General features: G+C 55.1%; 1 protein-coding gene across 1 annotated transcript; it reads left to right on the top strand.

The window, feature by feature from the left end:
* Window positions 1-4: 4 nt before the first annotated feature.
* On the top strand, window positions 5-22,172 carry KDM8 (lysine demethylase 8). Its single transcript, XM_011237206.3, has 8 exons — window positions 5-134; window positions 9,296-9,803; window positions 11,620-11,786; window positions 12,874-13,006; window positions 15,262-15,309; window positions 20,588-20,737; window positions 21,426-21,518; window positions 21,604-22,172. Exons 2-8 carry the CDS (start codon window positions 9,312-9,314, stop codon window positions 21,766-21,768), a joined length of 1,248 nt encoding a protein of 415 aa, XP_011235508.1. The 5' UTR covers window positions 5-134; window positions 9,296-9,311; the 3' UTR covers window positions 21,769-22,172.
* The last annotated feature ends 1,677 nt before the right edge of the window (window positions 22,173-23,849 follow it).

Genomic DNA, 23,849 nt, shown 5'->3' with positions numbered 1-23,849 from the left:
ATCAGACGAGCACCGAGTGATCGATACCTCGGCAAGCCTGACTACTCAGGAGGAGAGGGCCGGAGTGGCCCGACCAAACGGAACAAGTCGCCGCCAGGCTCCGGGCGACTCGACACAGCCCAGACACGAGATAGGTGAGCTTGGGCAGCTCCAGAGGGCGGGCGGCTCTGGCTCTATAGACGCGGAGGGGAGGACTGCGCAGGCGCTGTCTTTAAAGACGAAGCGGGAAGTAGCGACACGGGAGTGTGAGTGGGGAAGGGAAACAGACGGCGCATGCGCCCTGGAAACGCTATTTAGCGGCTCTTCGGCTTTCGGGCGCTGCGTGATGCTCCCTTTACGCCTGTAATTTCGTCTTTGCGCATGCGTGAGGGCCAGCCCAGCTGGTGTGGGCCTGCGCAGTTCTTGCCCCCTCCCCCCACGTTGGTGCAACCCTAGTGCGCTTGCGCGAGTTTTTACTTCGCGAAGGTACCGTCAGCTAGTTTTCTGCTGTTGATCTCGGACCGAACCTACTTTTGTCACCGGCCTGAAGGGGAGCCGGCTACAAACCGAATGTGGGGCCGCGAGCAGTGAAGTCCAGGGAGGGGAAGGGGTGCGAGGCCTTGGGTAGAGTGTTGGTGTGGGCCTGAAGGACAGGGATGTCTGGTTCGATAGGAGTTAACGCTGAGCATAGGTGTCGCATTAAGCACCTCGCGGTAGATCCAGCAGAGGTAAGTCACCGTGCTCAGCAGGGTCAGGGAGTAGTCAGGTGTTGGGACCACACCTACGGCCCGAACCCGAAACAGCGTGGCCCTTCGAATGCCAGACGTATTCTTGCGCCAGTGAATAAAGCTTTCCAAATATTTCCAAACCTCTCTGAAGTTTTTCATAGCTCCCTAGGAAGCTCTTGTTTTTGCACAACTTTTGTGAAATAGTGCCACAGTAAAATTGGAGAGATTTCAAAACTGCACAGCCTGTTCCCAGAAGGCCGGATAGAGGCATCTATTACGGAAGGCACCCGTGGGAAGTTTCTCAGGACCAGCATGCCACCTTCGGGACGGTTGTTTCGGGTCAGCCTGAGACCTTTGTGGGGCTCTTGGGTGTTGGGAGCCCTTTCATAAGGCCGACCTGAGACCCTCTGCGAATCCCAGTGAGATTCTCCAAGAAGGGATTTCTCCCAATTTAAAGACTACTCTGGGAGCTGCTTTAGGTTTTTAAAGATAATTTAAGAGAATTCTAGGATGACTATGATGTCTTCCTAGCAGGCTTTTCTTTTGTAACCAACAGAACCCACTTGTGCTGTTCACTAATGAAAGACCAGCTTACTTATAGAAGGTGCTCTATCTGGATGGTGAATTTAGGAAGTCAGGACCAGAGTCCACGCGGGCCGTCTTATATAGCCTATACTCGGCGCCTTTGTGTTTAATACAACCGACGAGAAGCCTTGTATGAAGTTTGCCTTAGGTTGATTTACAAAGCCCGGACAACAGCCACTCGGAGGGGTTAGCTCCTACAACCCTTACGTGACCCCCATGCCATTAATATCATTTCGTGCATCAACCAAAAGGCCTTTTATAAAAGAAACCAAGATCCAGTCTGCTGAGAAGCTCTTTTATGCAATCTGTACCTTCCCTTCCCCTGAAAGCTGTCACATGTCGTGACGCCAGTACATGTGGCACTCTGAAAGGTCAGTTTACAAAGTCAGGACACACAAGCACTTGACCTGCACACTCACTTTCTTCAAAAAAATCCTATGACTAACAAGTCTTGAGGCTGATAACCTGTGGAGTTCTCAGAGACTGACTAATGTGATGATACAGGACCCCTCAGACTTTTTCATAATTAGGGTGACCATAGGTCTCAGTTGGTCTGGAATAACCCTGATTTCTGATTTGTCCAGTTCTAAGTATTAAATATTTAGATAGTTAATAAATACTGGAATATTGAAACTTACATAAATATGAAAGAAAGCTGAGAAGAGCACTCCCGGTACTCAGCTTGTGTAAAATGAAATTCCTACTTGCAGAAATGAATATTCCAAGCAATGAAAGACAGCATTGGAGAAAATGACGAGAATAAAAAATTTTATAAAAGAAAAATGTATACCAAGCCAAAAAAAAAAAAAGAGGGGGCGTATCTATAGCATCCTGGTTTGTCAGAAATATTCTAGAGTTAACCCTCCTATACCTGACCACCCGAAGGCTGTTTATACAATCTCTCCTTACGCCCTTCCCTTTTATGTGGAACTTTGGGAGGCCAGTATGAAGACCAGTCTACAGCACCACTCTGGAAGACTTTCACACAGTTTATTTTTTACTCCTCTGGAAAGCTGTTTAGTATAACCTTTTATAAAAGGCAATTCAGTGAGCAACTCTGGGAAGCCAGTCAATAAAGCCAGGCCACAAGGATACTCTGGCTTGATGCCTTCCTCTGTAAAAGTGTTTAATAGAATTATCAAGAAGACTTTTTTGTCAGACCAGTACGTGGGGGATGCTAGAAGGCTGACTTGTAAAGCTAGGGCTTGAGGCCATTTAGAAAGGGGTTTCGTGTAGCCTATACCTGGCCTTCAGCAGAGGGAGCAAATGGAATGGGTGGTTGTGTGCAGGCCGCTGCTTACAGCCCACGTGAGGCCGCCTGCTCTGGAAGATAGTTTCATACAGTCAGCAAGAAGGTGTTTGACCCAGCCAGCGAAGGCCCTTTCTCCTGTGAGGGCACTTCACATGCTAATAGGAGCTAGCAGGAGGGTGGGTTGGCAGAACGTATCCTGATTGCCGGTGTCCTGAAGACACCACGGAAGATAGATTGGTTTGTAAAACCAAGATGAAGCCGGGTTTCACCTGGCCCCCCAGACGAGGGCCCAGTGTGTAAAGAAGCCCGTTTTTGAAACTGTTCAGCAGTCTTCTTTGGAAGACCGTTTCACGTAGCAGGGTGTGGCTCCTCCCCCAAAGGCTGGTTGATATGGCAACTATTTAAAAGGCAAAGGTTCTGAGAAGCGGTAAGATGAAGATTACTGTAAGATTACTCAGATAATGACCAGCTTGCCACCTCCCCGAGCATAGTTGCTTCATGCTGCCAACATAAGGTCTTCGGGGAGGCTAGTGGTTTGTTTTTTTAAAAGATTTTTTAAGTAATCTCTACACCTAACGTGGGGCTCAGGCTCACAGCCCCGAGATCAAGAGTCCCACGCTCCACTGACTGAGCCACCCGGGCGCCCCAGTGTTTTCAGATCAGTCATGAGGCCCTTTGAGAGGCCATTCGAGAGGCAAAAACAGAGTCAGTCTGAAAAATCATTTTGGAAACTAACTCAGAGCTATCCTGGAACGTCCACCTCTGGAAGACTTTGTCATAAAGTGTAACGTAAGTATCCGAAGACCTTTACATAAGGCCATTCACCGAGGAACTCTGGATGAGAAATGAACTACTAAGCCCTGTTATGTGGCCAAGGGGAGACTGTTTTGTGCGGGCCCTCTCCCAGAAGGCTCTTTGACATGGCCATTTACAGGAGGCCCTCTCCAAGGCCAGTTGGCAAAGCAACCCAGAGGCTGCCTGAGGAGGCCGGTTTATGGGGACCGAACACGAGACCACCTTGGGAAGCCAGTTTGCGAAGCAGCACACGAGGCTACCTGTAAAGGTTCGCTTTGTAAGGCCTTCGTGAGCTCTATGAAGGGCTGTTTGGTAAGGTCACCCTGAGAGGTCCGTTCACGAAGTCCGTAATCTGCATCCCAGGGAACCAGTTTATAGCCCTTTTAAAATCCTCTGGGAAGCCATTTTTTAAGGCCACTAAGAGACCAGTTTACGAAGCTGGTTCATAAGGCCCCGGTGGAAGCCATTTTTATAGTAAGGCAAGTAAGTGGTCTTCTGGGAGGCTTTTTTATAGACCTTTGTGAGAAGCCAGGATGTGAGGTCTCTGAGGTCTTTTGGATACTCAAGACTTCTCGAGGTTGCTTCATAAGACACATGAATCACTCTGAGGGGGATGAGCCATGAAGCCACCCAGGGAGTCCAGCTGATGGGCTCACATGCATTTTTGTGGGTGGGTCGTGGATATGGCCACGGTGGAAGGTTGGACTGTGAAGCGCTCCCAAGAAGGCTGTTCATGAGGCCAACACAAGACATTTACAAATCATCTAGGAGGCTGGAGATAGAAATCATCCTGGCAGGCGAGGGCTAGGCCACTCCAGGCTCTCAGTCCCATCATTCACTGGGCCAGCTGGGAAGGATACCTCTTGTGCGCCAAGGACCAAGCTAGGAAACAAAGGTCCTAAAACAGAATCGGTCCTCACCCCCGAAACCAAATAGTGTTCTGCATAGACACTACCGCGTACTGTGTAGTTTTGGACAAGTTGCTTAATCTCCCAAATCTTTGTTCATATTTGTAAACCCACACATCATGGGATTAGGAGGAATATGTTAGGCAGTGTACATAAAACATGGAGCATTGACACGGCACATAGGAAAGTCACTTCATTTTTCCCTGGACTTTAGTTTCTTCATCAGCAAAAGAGGGTGGGATTGTGGGGAGAATGATCACATCGTTCTGTATCCACTTGACAGAGCTGGGAGGTGCCAATAAAAGGAGAGGGAGAGGAAAGGTGGGGGAACCATGGAATAGACGGCAGGACTGAGAACACTGTACATTATGGCTGTAACTAGAGGACACGCCCAGGAAGAGGTACTTCAAACCTAATGACACACGAGAAAGAGGGGTCCTTGCCTTCCATGAAGTGATGGGATTTTCTCATCTGTTAAATGGGAATAATAACTACTCCTTGACAGATTTTTCTTGAGTTAAGCAACCTGGACTCCCAGCTTCATCATGGGCTGGCTGGAGATGGTGTGCCTCCGTTCCTTCACCTGTAAGACCATGGAAGTGAGGGCCAGATGGCCTGAGTTTTAAATCTCTGCGTCACCTCTTCCCACCCGAGTGCTTTGGGCAAGTCATTTAACTTCTCTGCTTTAGCTTTCTGTGAAATGGGAATGATGATACTTCCTTAGAGTTTCTGTAAGAATGAAAAAGTGCCTGCAACATACCTGGCCTACACTAAATACGTTGTATGTTCTTGGCGTCCCAAGGTCATTGTGAGATTTGGTGAGGCAATTATGTAATACTGTCAGTATTCTACCTCCCATTACTCATGAGCTGGGGAGAAATGAGCTAACATGGAGCCCAGAGGTAGGGGTGGGGCTGTCCAGCCTACCTTTAGGGACCATACCTCTAGCATTTGTATGTCTTCACTTCCCTGCTGGCTTCTTCATACACGTTGGTGCTAAAGGAAGCATGCTTTTTCTTCCCGTTCTGTTGTGTGAGTTGTACAGTTGAGTCCCAGGGTGTCAGGGAAATCTGGATAGGGTTGTTTATTAGTTATCTACTGCTGTATAACACATCACCATAAACTTAGTTGCTTAAAACAACACGTATGTATTAGCTTCTTTGGGTCGAGAGTCTGGGTGTGGCTTAGTTGGGTCCTTTGTGTCAGGATCTCGCAAGGCTCCAATTATGGTGTCAGTCAGGACGAAGATCTAATCTGAAGGCTCAACTGGACAAGTATCTAAATCCCTGTGGTCGTTGGAACAATTCAGTTCCTGGAGGCTGTTGGACTGAGGGCCTCAGTTCCGAGCTTGCTGTTGGCTCGAAGCCACCAGCAACTGTTTGCCATGTGGACCTCTCCAACGTGGCCACTTGCTTCATCGATGCACACAAGCCAGGAAGGCAGTAGGGAGAGTCCGCTAGCCGCGGAAGTTACAGTCTCATGTATCCCGATCAAGGGGCATCCCATCACCTTTGCCGTCTTAGACCAAGAGAAAAAACAATAGCCACACATATCAAACTTGCACATCTGTTGATTAGAAGCAAGTCATAATGGTTTTCTATTGCTGCTGTGACAAATTACTACAGACTTGGTGGCTTACAGTTCTCTCGGTTAGTTCAACAACATGGGACCGACGGCTAAAATCAAGGTCTCGACCAGGCAGCCTTCCTTTTTGGAAGCTGCAGGGGAGAATCCATTTCCTTGCCTTGTCCAGCTTCTAGAGGCTTCCACACCCCTTGGTTTGTGACCCTCCCCCATCTTCAAAGCCAGCAACACTGCATGTCTCTGACCCTTCTACAATCACCTGTCCCTCTGACTCTGACTTACCCAGGAAAGATTCTTTCAAGGACTCCTGTATTCAGTTGGGCCCACCCACATAATCCAGGATGATCTTCCCATCTCAAGGTCCTTATTTCTAATGGCATTTGCAAAAGCCATTATTCTGTTTACTCACTCAGTTATAGGTCCTGCCCTTGCTCAGGAGGAGGGAGTTGGGTAAGGGTGTTAGTAACAGGAGGCAGGGACCACTGGGGAACTCTGCCTTTCTCCCCCCTCATTGGGGGAACCTGAGACAGCTTCGTCACAGGCAAGCCTTCATTCTTGCCTTCACCATCCTCCAGGGGATGTTGGGTGACTGTGACTTCTGTGGGCCCAGTAGGGTTCTCTGTCTGTCAACTAAAGAAGCCAAGCCTGGCTGATGTAAGGAAGAAGACGTTTCTTGGAGGGCTAGTGGGGCCACAAAACGAATGGAAAGCTGGAAAGCTGCAATTGGAAAAGAACAAGAAGAGAAGTGGCTCTGTAATCTCGGAATGGAGAACGAGCACTGTGGGGCCCTAGCAAGAACAGTCTGGTCCAGAAACAGCCAGTGGGAGACAACGGAGTGCCCGCTGATCACAATACAGGTTAATTTTGGCTCACGAGGCATTCCAGCATGGGTATATATGCCTGGTTGGGGGGCTCTTGTGGCTGTCATCCCCCAGGGCCTCAGGGTCCTTCACTCCTAGCCAGGGGGTAGGGAAAGTGTGGGGAATCCTCCAGGAGGTGTGTGCAGGCCAGCCCTGGAAGTGGCACCATCGCTGACATTCCCGTTAGCTACCACTTGGTGGCATGGTCACATCTAAGTGCAAGGAAGATCTGGAAATGTAGTCTGTGTGCCCAGGAAGAAAATGAACTGGATTTTGGTGAGCTTGAAGCAAGGGTGTGTTTTTGTAAATAAAGTTTTATTGGAACACGGCCATGCCTGTTTGTGTTCATACCGTACGTGCGCATTGGCAGAGCGTGACTGTACCGCCTGCCAGGCCTCAAATGTGGACTGCCTGGCCCTCTACAGAAAGAGTCTGCTGAGCCCTGGCATACAGCAGTCTCTACCGAAAGCACGATGGTCCCTATTTCTGGGCATCCAACGAGACAGGTAGGGGATATACCCACGGCTAGCGTACCTAGCGCATAGTAGCACAGGCAGGTAATCGGTTGTGAGCACTGAACCCGTGAGAACCTATTCACATAGTGGTACTCCTGCCTTAGGTTGGCCTGCCATCGTGGATAATGCCACCAAAAGCACCAGCTGTGATGTTTGTCCTCTCTCTGTAGGTTTCATGTATTTCCAGGTCTCTTCCTGTGAAGTTAAGATCTCATTCCTTCCGTACCCTCAACTGAGTGCCTACTGTGAGCCAGACTCTAGGGAACTGTAGAGAACTGGGACCTGTTCTTGCCCTGGAGAAGCTCACCAGCTAGCGTTGGAGAGACAGACATGTAGGCCGGTATTCGTGGTACATTTGAGACAAGAGTGGCTCAAGAAAGCCGAGAGCTATTCCAACACAAAATGCTGTCAGAGAGTCCTGGCAGGCTTCCCATAGGGGGTCCTGGAGGCTGGACCTTAAAGGTTGGATAGTTTGCCAGAGAGGCGGGCGTCGGAGGCATTCCAGACAAGGACAGTGCATGTTCCTCTCTGAGCAAACATTTATCCAGTGCCCACGGCAAGCCTGTACTGTGCCAGGTTCATGCCCGGCAGAGAAGGCCACAGTACAATCATGACCCATGAGATGCTGTCACAAAGGACATGTGTGGGAAGCTATGGAAATCTGAAAGGGAGGAAGTCTGCGTGGTCTCTCTCTCTGGAAAATAACTTTATATAGTTTTTACTTTTCTTTTATCACTTTTTAGTTTTTTAATCATTTTTTTTCATCATAATAAGTGCACGGCTTAATCCCCATCACCTATCTCGCCCATCCCTCCCTCCACTCCCCTCTGGTAACCATCAGTTTGTTCTCCATAGTTAAGAGTCTGTTTCTTGGTTTCTCTCTCTATCTCTCTCTTCGTTTGCTCATTTGCTTTATTTCTTAAATATCACATATGAGGGAGATCATATGGTATTTGTCTTTCTCTGATTGACTTATTTCACTTAGCATAATACTCTCTAGTTCCATCCACATCATTGTAAATGGCAAGATTTCATTTTTTATGGCTGAATGATATTCCATCTCACACATGCGCATGCACGCACACACACATCACATCTTCTTCTTTTTTTTATTATTATTTTTATTTTTATTTATTTATTTATTTGACAGAGATAGAGACAGCCAGCAGAGAGGGAACACAGGGGGAGTGGGAGAGGAAGAAGCAGGCCCACAGCAGAGGAGCCTGATGTGGGGCTCGATCCCATAACGCCGGGATCACGCCCTGAGCCGAAGGCAGACGCTTAACCGTTGTGCCACCCAGGCTCCCCACACATCACATCTTTATCCATTCGTCAGTCAGTGCACACATGAGCTGCTTCCGTAGTTCGCCTATTATAAATAATGCTGCAATAAACAGAGGAGTGCATGTATCCCTTTGAATTAGTGTTTTTGTATTTTGGGGGTACTCGGTAGTGCGATGGCTGAGTTGAAGGGTAGTTCTATTTTTAATTTTTTGAGGACCCTCCATACTCTTTTCTAGGGTGGCTGCACCAGTTTGCATTCCCACCAACGTGGGAACGGAAGAGGGTTCCCCTTTCTCCACATCCTTGCCAACACCTGTTGTTTCTTGTGCTGTTGAGTTTAGCCATTCTGACAGGTGCGAGGTGAAATCTCGTTGCAGTTTTCATTTGCATTTCCCTCATGATGAGTGACATTGAGCATCTTTTCACGTGTCTGTTGGCCGCCTGGATGTCTTCTTTGGAGAAATATCTGTTCATGTCTTCTGTCCATTTTTCAATTGGATTATTTGTTTTTTGAGTGTTGAGTTGTGTCAGTCCTTTATATATTTTGGATACCAACTCTTTACTCTTTATTGGATATGTCATTTGCAAATATTCCCCCCCCGCCATTCAGTAGGTTGCCTTTCCAAATATATATTTTTAAACTCAGTGGTTGATGTTTTGGCCACTGGATGTCATCACAGATCTAGCTTCCCCCCACCCCCCCAAGTTTGATTTTATGAAAACCTACAAGTGTGCATATTTAGGTGTCCAACATGGTTTTTTGCTCTAACTGTTCTGTCTTCCCCCTCCACCTTTCTCTGACTAGGCTGGCAGAGGGCCCCATGGCTGAAGACAACCAAGAGCCCCTGGCAGGAGCCGGTGCCCTCCAGGAGGCCCTCCGGGCGCTCCTGCCCCCCACGAAGGAGGAGCTGGTGCTGGAGCTCGGGGAGAAGGTGGAGCCCAGCGTGGTGTGGCTGCTGCAGGAGGCCGCCGAGCTGTTCTGCGGGGGCCGCCGGAGTGAGTGTCTACAGGCCAGCGAGGCCATCCTGGACTACTCCTGGGAGAGACTCAACACGGGCCCGTGGCGGGACGTCCACAAGGACTGGCGCCGCGTCTATGCCTTCGGCTGCCTCCTGAAGGCCGTATGTCTGTGCGAGGAGCCTGGGGACGCCCCCGCGGTGGCTGCGGCCCTGAAGGTCTGTGACATGGGCCTGCTGATGGGGGCGGCCATCCATGGGGACATCCTCATTAAAGTCGCAGCCGTCCTCCAAGCGCACCTTCCCTCAGGAAAGAGGCCTGGCCCAGGCCTGGCCCAGGAGCAGCCCAGCACGAAGGTATCTGGGTGGGATTGTGGTCCGCCACACCTCACACGCCCCCACAGCCCCGTTTTTTCTAGAAGGGAGGAGTCAGCTGTCCCCTGGGGTGAGCCCTCATGGTATGCTGACTTTTGGTGGAAAATAGCATCTCTGCGGATTTAGAAATGGAACGGCTTGGTCTGTTTTCTCAGTTTATCCCCCTACTTTCTGCAAAAGCAGTGCCCTTTCAGGAGAGAGCGAGGGTGGAAGCTTGGTGGCCCCCAAGAGCAGCCGCTTGAAGGGCTTGCGTGGGCCAGAGCTGCGGGCAGCCGTGGCCCACCCCTTCCAGCCTGTTCTTGGTCAGCTGGCTGAAGCATCTCCCGCTTTCCTGGCTGCCTCGCTGTCTGTGCAGCTGAGTCGGGGCGAGCTACTGCCTCCAGCCGCCTTCTGGTCCCGTGGCCGATCGGGCCCACCCTTGAGGTCCTGGCGTGGGTGGTTCCCGGTATTTGGGGGCGCAGAGAACACCGAGCAGAGCTGAGGGCGGTGGCAGACGGGGCTTCAGGCCCCAGCGCTGGCGCGCAGCCCTCAGTTGCAATACTGCTGGGCATGTCGGTTCGCCAGGAGGAAATAGGTCTGTGACGCAGGCATGTGGGAAAGTGTTCCACCTCACCTGTGGTTTAAAAAAAATTTTTTTTAAAGCGAGAACAGGGAGGCAGCCATTTTTGGCCATGAAATGCTCAAAGTAGGTTTTCTGTAACACCCGGTGCTGCCGAGGACCCCCAGAGGGCCATGGGCATGGCGCATTGGTTAACCTTCCAGGGGGCAGGGCAGAGTGCCTGTGCCCTTGGACCCAGGGGTTGCACTTTCCTTTCCCACGCCAAGTCTGTCCCAAGGGAACGTGGAGGCGGCCCCGTCCCGAGGTGGTGCTCGTGGCGTGGGTGGCGCTGGGCAGTGTGTGTAGCTGAGGGGAGAGCTCACTCTCTGGAGTCGGCCTGCCTGAGTTGGCCGAGCGTCTAGGCCTCTCGGTGTCCGCCCACACTCCCATTCCTATAAGGGGGTTTGCTCGGCGGCTCTCTGGAGCACCAGCGGTGGCCCACATGTGCCAGGAGCTACGGGCGCGATCCAGAAGAGCCTGGGTTCTAGGAGGCCGTAAAAGAACGTCTTCTCTCGCGTGGTGAGAAAGGTGGGGGGGACAGCTCCGCTCACACAGGGCGGTCGGGGAGGCCTCTTTGGGGTGTGACAACAAAAGCAGAGGGTATACAGGCCAAGTACAGGCTAGGAAGAGGCCTCGCGCCCAGCCTGCGGGGGCAGAGGGAGCAGAACCCCCGAATCAGTGATCCTGGGCACTCTACCTGGGAGGGCTCCTCTCCCAGTAACGTAGCAGACGAGGAAACTGAGGCCCGAGAGAGTGACTTGCTCAGGTCACTCGGCTGGGAGGTGGTTCAGGCAGTTCTGGTGTAGCCGCTCCCACGACCTCGTGGGGCCAGAGCGGTGTCGTGCGACCTGCTTTCCAGGGTGGCTCGTCCCGCACGTTCCTGCCGGGGCGTCAGAAGCTGGGCCAGGAACACGTGGTCCCAGGAAAGGGTCCTTTGACTGCAGAGGGCGTTTGGGGTGGCGACTTCCCCTCTCCTGGGGAGTTTCTGTGAAAGCCGTACGTTCCTTTCACAATCGAACAGACACTTGACATGAACTGGTAAAGAGAAAAGTCTGGATGTCGCCAGCGTGAATAGGAGGAGCAGCGGGGACAGTGGTAGTGCACGTCGGCTGCTGTTACCAAGGACTGTCTAGCCTGCTGGGGACGCCGGTGCCCAGCCCGGGCCTCAAGTGTGAACTTCTCTGCGCTTGTCCCCACCAGAAAGCAAGGAACGACCCTGTTCCAGTTCCAGATGTGGCGTCGGAGAGACCGGTCCCCCGGCTTCGCTGTCCGTCGCTCCAGCATTTCAGGAAGCAGTTTCTGGCTCCCGGGAGGCCTGTGATCCTGGAAGGCGTGGCGGACGAGTGGCCGTGCATGACCAAGTGGAGGTGGGTGGTTCTACCCATTCCAGCGTCCCCCGACCCGGGGACTCCCCAGTTCCACCTCCCTTGGTCCCAAGGAAATGCAGCCTTGCACACACGTCCCGACCGTCCCTGCGTGGATCGCTAGGCTTTAGCCAGGGATTACAGGTGCAGTGCTCCAAGTTCAAGGCAGAGGTGGAAAGCTCCATACCTTCCACCGCTCCCAGCTCCAAGCGGGTTCTAGTGAGTGCTCGCTTGGCTGTGCGGTGTGGCGTGAAGTCTGTTAATGCCGTTTTGCATGATCTGAGGCATTCCATGGACCTTCCCAGGGGCCCTGAGGCTTAAGAGCAGAAGTAAGAACCCGAGACGTGTCCCCTCCCCTCCAGGCGGGGCTCCCCTGAGCTTGCTCCCTCCTCACCTCTGCTCGGATGCGTGGTGGTGACCGCAGGTCAGGCCGCTGGGCGGTGGCCAGCAGGCCGCAGCTGCAGAAAGGAGCAGGGGTCTCTGAGGATGGCAGATCAGGTCCCCTGTCTCCGGTGGGTCGTGGAGGGAGTGGTTCCCGCCAAGGCCGTGTGAAGGGTTCCGGCCGCAGGGGCCCGCGTCCCGCAAACGTTCGTTACGTGTTTTACTGCAGATCAGCCACCACGATCGGCACTTGCCGTGTTTTCTCTCTCTCTGTCCTGCCTGGTTCCCATCCCATGGGACAGGTACTGTCATCACCCTGGCTTACAAATGGGCAGAGGTCCCCAGCCCATCACGGGCAGGGCCAGGCCGCCCGAGTTCAGAAACCAGCACTCCCACCATGCTGTCTGCTCTTCGCTCCAAGACAAGGTGAGCAGAGAGAGAGCCGGGAGGCTCTCGGCCAGCGGGGCGATGGAACCGCCCTGCAGATACCTTGGCAAACCAGCCTCACCGGGTCTCTCTGCAAACCACGTGGCGCCAGTGGGCACGTCACCCCACGTGTCTGTGCCCGAGTGCGCTCCGCCAGTGAAGGGGGCTGACAGCAGTCTCTCCCCGTGGGGCTGTGTGGAGACGAGAGGAGGCCAGTGTGGCCAAGGTGCCCAGCAGGTCTTAGCCAAAGTGACAATGGTGACCATGCATATCTGTCTCATAGTTTGGAGTACATCCAAGAAATTGCTGGCTGCCGAACTGTCCCAGTGGAGGTCGGTTCCAGGTACACGGACGAGGAATGGTCGCAGACGCTCATGACGGTCAATGAGTTCATCAGCAAATACGTCAGGAATGAGGTATGTCGTCGTGCCTGCTGTCCCACAGCGCTTACGGTGGGGCGCACACAGGACATCCGGGCATTGCAGGATGAGCGTTTGGAGGTGTCAGTAGGGGGGCCAGAGTGAGGAAGGCCAGCTGCAGGGCAGGAGGAACGCTGACTCATTTCAGGTCCTTTTTTTTTTTTTTTCCTACAATAAGGTGGTGTTTTTTTTAGCATCTTTATAAGATTTTGCAACCACCCCCACTATCTAATTCCAGAACATTCTCATCACTCCCCCAAGAAATGCTGTAGTCATGAGCAGTCATGACTCTTCGAGTGCCCCCTGCCCCGGTCCGCAGACAACCGCTAATCTCCTTTCTGTTTCTGTGGATTTCCCAATTCTGGACTTTGCATAGAAACAGAATTGGACAGTATGTGGCCTTCTGCGTCCGACCACTGTCCACACCGCACTCTCGGGGCTGCCTGCTGTGGCTGGGTGATATCCCGGGGTGTGGACACACCGCATTTTGTTTATCGTCCGCTGATGGCCGTTCAGGTGATCTACACTGGCTGGTGTGAAATGCGCCACTGTGAACATTCCTGTCCAGTTTCTGTGTGGACATCTGTTTTCGTTCCTCTCAGGTATATACTAGATATGGAGTCACTGGGTCAGATGGTGACTCTGTGACCGTTTTGAGGAACTGCCAGACGGTGTCCAAAAGCCGCTGTGCCGTGCTATCATGTCTGATTGTTCACAGTAAGGGCCGGGGGTGGCTTCCCCTTCCTGAGGCCCAGGTGGCAGAGAATGTAGCCTGTGTGCCCTGGAGTTCCCGAAGCATTCCTCTGGGCTCCGAAGGGAAGCCTGCACGCGGTGCACGGACCCTTAAGGGGAGGGTCTGTCCACCCAGCATCCACGGTCCCGGCCGCCCTTCCTGGCCCGGAGAACAGAGTCCTTCCCGAGGTCGGGGAATCTCGAATCCGTGGTGTGTGATTGTTCACACACTTCCTAGCAACCCACACCCGAGGCAGCCCCAGGCCCAGCTCCTGGAAAGTTCTGATCCGGTTTCATTGTGGGTCTGGTGCAGTCCAAGGGCCCCGGGGGATGACCATGCCGGCTGACAGTTGAAAACACGGAAGAGTAAACCGCGGAAAGCTCTAGGCGCAGCATGGTCAGCACCGGGCTAACCTGAGATAGCATCTTTGGAGTAGATCTCCGTGACAGCAGAGATCACACAGATCCGGCCCTGCCCGCCGCGGAGCCCTGGGCCTGGCTTGTTGTGACCTTTAGAGTTGTCAGGAAGGGAAGGAAGTGAGGGAGAGGGCTGAAAGCACAGAAAGCCTCGAGGGATTCTAGAGAGAAGCTGCCATCTCCTTCAACACGGCGTGAGCCTCAGAGCCCGTGAGACCCAGGCCGTCTGGGCTCTGGCTGTGGTTGGGGGCGGGTGGGGCCTGACCTCCCGCGTGCTGCACCCCCAGCGACCCTTCCAGAGCCCGTACCAACTCCCAAGAAGGGCTGGAGCCTCATGGAGCGCCGTTTGTAAGGCACTGAGCTTTTCATCCGTCTGATGGCAGAAGTGTTCACAAGATGATCATGTCCGGGGAGTGCGGGCCAGGATGTCGGAAACGGGTGCTCACGGTTGTGCTGGGAAGACAGTATGTGGTTCATTTTGGGAAAAGAAGCTGGCAGAAGCTATTAGAATTCAAAATGCACACACTCCTTGACTCAGATGTTCTATTTTTGAGGGAACATAAATATAAGGCCCAGAGCATTTAGGGTGTTTGTGGAAACACTGGCTAAATAACCTGACTGTCCACCAGCGGGGGATGGTTGAATCAATGATGTGTCCTGCCTATGAAACATGTACCGTCAAAAAAAATGAGGCAGATCTGTACGTACTCCCCTGAGGAGATATTCGTGAGCTCGTCATCCAAGGACACCAAGATTTCAAAGTAATACATATAATACGATTCCGTTTTTATGTATTAAAGAAATCCTCATGTATGTATGGCCTCTTCATTTTCTTGCGGGGAAACCGAGTCTGGGGCAGTCCCTACACAGGCGGCCTCAGATCCCGAGTCTCCCCAAGGCCCAGCCCTGCCGGTGAGAGGGGGGCCTCGCGTTCGCCCCCAGGGCACAGAGGGGGCAGAACGGGACAGGACGCAGTGACGGCCCTTGCCAGCTGGTGGCCTGTGGCTGGGGTGCGCCCGGTGCCGAGAGCCAGTGGAGCGGTAGGTCCCGGAGGGCGGTGCTTACGACTAACCGGGCTATTTCTGTGTTTGTCTTCTGCGGAGTCGTCGAGGGACATCGGGTACCTCGCGCAGCACCAGCTCTTTGACCAGGTAAGTCTGCCCACGCTCCTTTGTGCTTGACGCCCCCACCCGTGCCACCTCCCTTCCTGGGCTCTGAGCTCTGAAGGGCTCTAGCAGCCCTGTGGGCCACACACAGGGGGGCGCCCGTGTCCCCTCACCAGCGGGCGGCAGGAGAGTAGACGAGGCTGCCAGGTGGTGAGCGGGAGACTGCGCGTGCCGACCCCAGGGCCCCAAGCCTGGGGTGGGGCGGTGAGGCAGCCATGGCGTCGGAGGGAGGCGGCTATGGCATCGGAAGGAGGTGGCCCCGGCGGGTGGAGCCCAAAGCCTGAGCAGGGGTAGCCGGACCCGAGAAGTGGGGCCTGGAGAGCCAGGAGTAAGGGCGTCCGGCTCTGACCGGACCGGGAAAAAGCCGGTCGCTGCCTTCCTTGACTGTGGGTTTTCCAGGGGATTCCTGGCACCGTCCTTATCCCATCGGTTGTCACCTCATGAGACCGTGTCCCCACGGCTGGGCCTGAGCACTCCTGGCAGGGGCTGGGTTCAGTTCCTGTGGGTCTCCAGCCCTGGTCAGCCAGACTGAAGACCCTCAGGACAGACTGGTTGAAGGCTCAAAGCGGAGGGGGCCTCAGGCTGGGGCTAAGAGGAAGAGCAGGGCCCAGCCAGGCCGGAGGCGGGAGGACACTGCAGGGAGAGGCGCCTCCCCTACCAGGGCTGAGGGCGCACTCTGGAGTGGGCCCCACATGGGGGTGCGTCCACCTGCCTGGGAGGGCGCATTCAGCAGAGCAAAGCAAGAAGGCCGAGAGGGAGCCTAGGCCCCAGCTGGGCGAGCCTTGAAGGCCAGACCAAGAACTCGGATTTATGTGCAAGGCCGCAGGGAGCCCTGGGGGGTTTCTGAGCAGGAAGGTCCTGGTTAGAGGAGGTAGTCCCAGAAGAACCGGGCGGTTGTGCGGGAGAGTGCCCAGGGGACGGAAGTCCCATGCCAGCTCTTTCTCCTTCACCAGTCAGCCCCAAGAAGGGAGCATCACAGGGGGGCCCCACCAGCGCCCCGGGAGCTGACAGCAATGCAGGCTGGCTCCCAGCCCCACCCTGGCAGCGCCTGTCCCACACACCTGTCACCTGGGGCCCCGAGCGCACGGTGAGGGGGGACTCATGCACAATGCAGTCGTGGGACCCCGGGGGCTCCCGGCTGCAGGGAAGTGAGACGCGCTGTGGACAGAGGGAGCTGCGCTCCGGTGAGGACAGGAGGAAGTCAGCGCCCCAGAAGATGAACCACGCGTGTGGTGGTCAGACCGTGTGTGGTTTCTCCTACAGTTTGCAAAGCATCTAGAGTGAGTACGAATACTCATCATCAGGAGAAAAACTAGACTTTATTTTTAAGTGTAGACACAACAGGGGAACAAAGTGACGTGGAACGCGATTGCCTTCCTCGTTTTCAGAGCTGTCTGGTTAGGCTGGAACGATCTGATGGCTTATCCCGGGGAGATCATCAAACAGTTTGGCCTGTGCACCCCCCTGCTCTGTCCCCCACTCACTTCACTCTGTCCTGGGAGCAGGGAGGGGCCAGAACACTGCCCCCAGGCCCTAGGCTTCCTCTGGGCCCCTCTGCACCCTGCTCTGAGCCCGGCCCTGGGGCGACAGGGTAAGGAAGAGTCGCCCTCCCCCCACCCGCCCCAGTGGACCTGAAATCCAAGGACATCAGCTGGGGACGAGCACCCCCAAGAGAAGACTGGAGGCAGCCTTGTGGAGGTGGCTGGGCAGGAAGGAGGGCTCTTGAGAGCCACGGGCCAGAAGGGGTCTCCAGGAGCTGAGACCTCAGTGCGACTCAGAGACCAGCAGCCTCCAGCCACCGGGTGGATGTCTTGCCCATTTTTTTATTGGGTCATTTGTCTTTTGAGTGTTAGGAGTTCTCTGTATACGTTCTGGGGATAAGCTAGTGGTCGACTATAAGCGCCGTATTTTCTGCCAGTCCTGAACTTTCTTATTTTATCTAAAAGGAGACAAGAGGGGGGCATGCCAGCCAGGGGGCCAGCAGGAGCGGACTTGCTCCTGGAGCGGGGCCGGAGCCAAGTGCCTGGCGGGGAGGGAAGTAGCAGGTGTGGCTGGAAGAGGAAGGAGGGTCTTCCTCACGCTCGGGGGAGCGTGGCAGGGTTGCAGTGTTTCTCAGATGGCCGAGGCCCCGTCCCGGAGGGGAATGGAAGGTGGCAGGTGGGGGAGCGGGGAGACCCCCAGGAGGCTGCTGCCATAGTCCAGGGAGAGCTGATGCCCGGGGAAGCAGACAGGTTCCAGGTTGGCGCCAACTGCTGGCATTTGGACACAGGTGGTTGGGTGTGGCCGAGGGAAAAGGAGCAGTCAAGGAAATCTCTAGACTTGAGACCCGAGCGCCCGTTCTGGAGCTGAGGAATCCAGGAGGGACCTCGCTGGTGTCTCAGCCAGGCCAGGTGGGGCTCCGCAGGAATGCCCAGGCAGGGCAGCACTGGGCCTGGGCGAGGACGGGGGTTATGCCCCGCAGGGGGCAGATCTGGGTCAGTCAGGGCCCAAACCACAGTCAAGGGTGAGCTGGGGCATGACTCTGCCAGGTCTGCCCCTCGGCTGGGGCTACTCTCACTGCCTGTCCCAATGGGGACCCAGGTCCAGTTGGGGCTGTGCCAGCCTCCAGGAGCCTTTGCACGTGAAATTCAAGGGACCGGAGCAGGTGGGGCCGGGGTGGGCTGCCGTCTCTTTCCCAGGCCTCCCGAAGAAGGACTTGTAGATCCCTCCTCCTGTCCTCTCTGAAGGGAAGGGGGAGTCTCAGCCAGCAGGCCCCTCCTGTGCCATCCCAAGTCACCAGCCTGCCCCCTGACCTCAGTCACACCTCCGGGGGGCCCTGTGAAGCCACAGGAAAACCCGCCTCCCTGTCCTAGAGCAGCCATTTTCCATTTTACTAGAACAAGAAGAAGCAGTTTTAGAAGCAGAAGGCAAAGTGCCCGATGGTTTTTAAGACGAACCAAGACCTTGAAGACATTTTAGCTTTTGGATGGCCACCTGGGTCTTTCTCTTGGGTCCCCAGAGGTGTGTTTTCCCATCTGCTGCCCAGAGTGCCACCTGGTAGGCCCCTGTACTACTCTCCGGGGCTTTCTCCACCTCCACGAAGCTCAAGGGCTCCCACCCAAAACCTCTTGCCCAAAAACCTCGTACTGACTTTTCTCCAAAGGACCCCACGTTGTGGGAGATCGTGGCCACCACGCTAGGCCTCCCTTTAAATACCGGTCACATCCTAGGAGCATTCCTTCCCTTTGGTGGGGGGGGGGGTCTCTGAATCCTTGTCCAGTGGCTCACATTACTCCATTTGATCAACCAGTCACAGTCCAGAAATCCTGATGGTGTCATCAGGGACCAATAGCTTCTGAGCATTCCACGGTCGGTGTCGCCCCAGCGGGAAGCAGCTGTGAGTGATGGAGCCCATGTGATGGAGAAGCAGGAGGTTCCCAGAGGCCTTGGGATCTCCTGCCGCCACCACCCCCACCCGGCCCTCCCGGCCGACAGGACAGGGGACCCCAGATTGGGAACTTGTACGCTAGCACAGAGCAGTGGACACAGCAGCATTTCTGCATTTCTGCACAGGCTGTTTGAGACAGAACAGCTGAGGTCCCTGCAGGGAGAACATTCCAGCCATTCCTAGGATCGATCAATGATGGCTTCTTGGCCAGCACCCTGACCTTGGAGCAGCTACGACTGAAAGAATGGCAAAAGTCTGCCTGCAGCTGCCCCTTCAGAGCAGGGAGATGTCCCTCTTAAAGTACCGGAGGAAAGTAGCAGAGGGGTCCCCCATTGCCACCCATTAGGGACCAGACTTCGGTTTCTGTGGAATTTCCCTGGCCTTCAAGCCACCTGCCCCTTCAGTAGGCAGTCTTACAGGTTTGGGGCTGCAGGGGGCCATGGGGGCCTGCCCTCCATGGGAGAGAACTGGCGTCTGATGGTGAGTGAACAGGCCCCTGGCCAGGCTTCAGAAGGCCCGGCCGGGGTTATACCAGCAGAGCTGGCCCACGGCCCCCTCCCCAGGGTGTCTGGACCCCTCACCAGCCCTGAACCGGGGTGCTGGGGCCCCCTCTGCTGTGTGCAGCCCCAGCTGGGCTCTCCAAAGGCCCAGACAGGGAGCGGGAAGGACACAGGGCTAGAAGAAAACTCCAGGGGGGACACCGTGCTTGCTGTCTGAAAGCACCCTGGTCAGCAGGTCAGGGACGGCGGCAGCCCACAGCGCCTCCCTTGTATTAAAGTCATTTCTGTGTAGTATCTGGTTTTTGCCCTTTGATTATTTGTGTAGCTTATGTACCGGGATCCTTATTATTTTTCCTTGTTATTTTGTATGTGCCATCCACACTAACCCTCGTATCCCACAGTGCAAAAGTTTCTCCCTTTATTGGCCTTCGTATTCATGAACGCATTTAAAATGCACACATGGTGGGGCGCCTGGGTGGCACAGCGGTTAAGCGTCTGCCTTCGGCTCAGGGCGTGATCCCGGCGTTCTGGGGTCGAGCCCCACATCAGGCTCCTCTGCTGTGAGCCTGCTTCTTCCTCTCCCACTCCCCCTGCTTGTGTTCCCTCTCTCCCTGGCTGTGTCTATCTCTGACGAATAAATAAAAATAAAAAATAAAATAAAATAAAAATCTTAAAAAAAAAAAATGCACACATGGTGACCGCTTTCTCCTTAGTCCATTTTGGGGAATCTTCCTTTCCAAAGATTTGATAAATACCCAACCCTGTTTTCTTTCTGGTTTTTCTTCAATTTGATTTTCAAAAATGTGGCATTCTGCAGAACATTGCGACCGGCTGTATTTTTAAGTGTAGAGCCATGCTACCAGGTTTTCAAACAGGAAACGATAAAATGCACACGACAGGGAAACAGATCTGGACATAAAATTATATATAACTCTTTCCTAATAATTATATATTTATTTACTCTTCCTTTTTAAAAAATTTTTATGTATTTATTTGAGAGAGAGAGAGAGAGCGCGCGAGCGAGCTTGCATAGGGAGAGGGACAAGCAGACGCCATGCTGAGCACAGAGCCCAACATGGGGCTTGATCTCAGGAGATCACGACCTGAGCCGAACTCAAAATTCGGATCCTCAACGGACTGAGCCACCCAGGTGCCTCTGTGTATTTATTTTTTTAATTGGTTTTTCAGTTCCCGCACAGTAAGACACAGACACAGTCGTGCTGTTACCTAACAAGGCTGTGTGTGTTTGGCCCTCCCGTGAGATGGTCCGTTGACTTCGGGGCTGGTGTGTCCCTGGCTGGGGCTCGGCCTCCCACCTGTGCTCTAACCCCCACAGATCCCGGAGCTGAAGCGGGACATCAGCATCCCCGACTACTGCTGCCTGGGCGACGGGGAGGAGGAAGAGATCACCATTAATGCCTGGTTTGGTCCCCAGGGAACTGTGTCCCCCCTTCATCAGGACCCGCAGCAGAACTTCCTGGTCCAGGTGGGAGTTGCTCCAGAGTGTCGGCCTCCCGGCCCTACGCGGCGTGGCCCTTCGATCTGTGTTTAAACACCAGAGAGAGGACAAAAATGAAAAGAGAGAGATGGTACCAGGCCGCCTGTGGGGCTCTCCCTCCAGCAGCGGCTGCTTCCAGATGTGATTCCGGGACCAGCAGCCCGGGGGATGGTGGCCACACCACTCAGGCAGAGCAGGGCTGGGGCGCCGTCTGGGGACGGAGTGAGTGCCCTCTGCCTTCTCCCCAGCCCCCACCCGCCCGTCCATCAGGACCAGGCCGGTTACCCCCACCGGCACCTCTCCCCAGATGAGGCCCGGCTTCTCAGCCACTGGATGGTGTGTCCTGAGACCCAGACAGAGGAGCGGGTGTGTTTATTGCAAGGGGAGGGGCATCTGTTGTAAAACCTCCTTATTTTTTACAAAAAACATGAACGCCGGCCCAGTCACCTATCAGCCGTGACCTTGGGCCACTTGGCTAGCCTCTCTAGTTCTTGATCCGTAATATATTTGGAGGCTAAACCGACACCTGGCCCGGAACGTGCGTGGCAGGGATGGGGCAGTCTGGGTGCAGGGAACAGCACATGGAAAGGCACGCAGAGGTGCGGGAGGCCGGGGGGTTCAGGGACCTGTGGTGGTTCGGGGGCAGCAGCAGAGTGACCAGTCACCGTCTCCCCAGGTGATCGGCAGGAAGTACATCCGGCTGTATTCCCCGCAGGAGTCAGAGGCCTTGTATCCGCACGAGACGCACCTTCTCCATAACACAAGCCAGGTGGGTGCTCGGGGACCCCTGTGATGCTGCAGATTGTGTCCCTGTCCCTGGAGACCAGGCACGTGACGGCTCGGGTTTTCCTCAGGTTGACGTGGAGAATCCCGACCTGGAGAAGTTCCCCAAGTTTGCCGAGGCCCCGTTCCTGTCCTGCGTCCTGTCTCCTGGAGAGATCCTGTTTATCCCGGTTCAGTACTGGCACTACGTGCGGGCTCTGGACTTGAGCTTCTCGGTCAGCTTCTGGTGGTCGTAGCGAGGTCCCGGGTGCGAGGGTCTGAGACGCGTTCCCTGCTCCATGCCCGGCATCTAGAGTGAGCCAGACCTGGCCTGTGCTGGAGCCTTCGCTGGGGACCAGGCTGGGCGCTGCACGGACACGGGGCGAGGGCGCAGCGAGGTGCACACTCCAGGCCAGGTGCACGCAGCAGGGGCGGGCCCCCGGGAGGACACTGCTTTGAGCTCGGCTGCCTGGATTCCGGCCCTTGGCTTACTTGCCGTGGAAGAGTTGGGACGGTTACATCACCGTGTGTGTGTCTCCATGTGGAAAACGGCAGCTCGAGCACCCACCACGGAGAGTCCGAGAGGCGGTGCGCGGACAGAGTCCAGCAGGTCCATGAACGTTAGCTGCCGTCTCATCTTAATAAATCCCTATGATTGCCACCGACTTGTTTGTCATGACTGGGCCTGACAGGACAGCCCCAACCCACACACTCTGGAGGTGGCACTGGTCACGGGCGAGGGTCTCTCTCGTCTCGGGGGACCCGTGGCGGGGAGTCTGGGGAGGTTACTGTTGTCATTATGGCCATGGCCATCTCCCAGCCTGTATTTTCTTTTTTTTTTTTTTTAAAGATTTTATTTATTTATTCGACAGAGATAGAGACAGCCAGCGAGAGAGGGAACACAAGCAGGGGGAGTGGGAGAGGAAGAAGCAGGCTCATAGCAGAGGAGCCTGATGTGGGGCGATCCCATAACGCCGGGATCACGCCCTGAGCCGAAGGCAGACGCTTAACCGCTGTGCCACCCAGGTGCCCCGCAGCCTGTATTTTCAACTGTGCCCCCTCGAAGCAGCCAGTCCCCACATCATGAAACAACCCTCAGCGGCACCCAGGAGCCCCCCTCCTGTCCCTCGGTCTCATCCATTCCCCTCTTGCGGAGGGCCTGACGCCTGGGGGGGTACATGGCCCTGCGGGTCAGCTCCATATCCCTGCAGCGCCAGGGCCCACAAGCTCCGAGGCCCCAGGGAAGATTCTGGCGAGCCGGGAACCAGCAAGTGCAATTCCTGCAGCCGGGGCCTGGCTAACACGTGGACCCTAGGGTAACCGAGAGCAGGGATGGGGAAACATCGGCGGGCAGCTGGAACTCGAGCTGCTCGCGTCCTCCGCAAGCAGGCCAGAGTTTCATCACGCAGGGCTTGGGGCGGCTGCAGAGTTTGGAGCAGGGAGACCATGAGTATATGCATGGAGCAGGCGGACCGTTGGCAGGGCGGGGGCCAGGGGGAGCCTGACCCCTGCGGGGAGGCGGTGGAGCTAATGTGGAGTGAGGTCGGGGCACGGCGGGGGCACAGAGGGCAGAGGGAAAGGCCAGCTCTTTGGGAAGTGAAACGGAGGGCCCTCTGCGGAGACTGCTCGTTCCCCTATCTGGAGTTATTAATAGCTCTTTGCCTCGTTTTTCAGATGAACAACTTATACCAACCAGATATCAACACCACTGAAGGTAGCAGGGCATAAAATAGGAGTGCCGCTGCGTCTGGCACGCTGGCCATGCGGGAGGAAGGGGCCGTAACTCGGGGGCCTGCCTGCATCCCTCACAGCACCCCCCACGGCCACTGTGTGGCTGCAGCCCTTCCGGTCCCTCTCCCCCAGCTGGCGGCCCCACTGCTGCTCCGGCCGCCATTCTCAACCACAATGTAGTGCTTCTGAAGTTAGGGACGAGAGGACACAGGCAGTAAACATGACACGGAGGCCTGGCCGCCTCCAGCAAATGTCCCTTGTGGGAAGACGGCAAAAGACGAAGTCTTGATGTGCCCTCGGGGCCGGGCTGCAAGGCCGCCAGCAACGGCGGCGAGCCAGAGAGCTGGCTTTGCTCTGGGGAGCGCGGACTCAGTCCGCTTGCAAGACGAGTGCCCACCAGCTGTTCCCCGAGCCAAGGACGGGCAAGCATGGGGCCGCCGTCACTCACCCACCCAAGCTGCAGGGGCCTGCCCGGGGCCTGTCCGATGCAGGCACTCTCCTCCAGACAGAAGGGACAGTGCAGTAAGGTGCAGATCGTGGCAAGGGCCATGAAGGGACCAGGACGGGGGGACGAGGAATGGGACTTAGCATAGACGACATCTGAGTA

This window comes from Ailuropoda melanoleuca, chromosome 10, assembly GCF_002007445.2.
Source record: "Ailuropoda melanoleuca isolate Jingjing chromosome 10, ASM200744v2, whole genome shotgun sequence".
Taxonomy (NCBI): domain Eukaryota; kingdom Metazoa; phylum Chordata; class Mammalia; order Carnivora; family Ursidae; genus Ailuropoda; species Ailuropoda melanoleuca.
Note: the sequence above shows the minus strand (reverse complement) of the source record. Positions and strands in the feature narration are given on the sequence as shown.

Bases quoted from the DNA above. Each gene is read 5' to 3' on its own strand.
- KDM8 (XM_011237206.3), top strand. From the start codon at position 9,312: ATGGCTGAAGACAACCAAGAGCCCCTGGCAGGAGCCGGTGCCCTCCAG. The intron at 9,804-11,619 runs GTATCTGGGTGG...TGTCCCCACCAG, and splicing joins AGGAGCAGCCCAGCACGAAG to AAAGCAAGGAACGACCCTGT. The intron at 21,519-21,603 runs GTGGGTGCTCGG...GGTTTTCCTCAG, and splicing joins TTCTCCATAACACAAGCCAG to GTTGACGTGGAGAATCCCGA.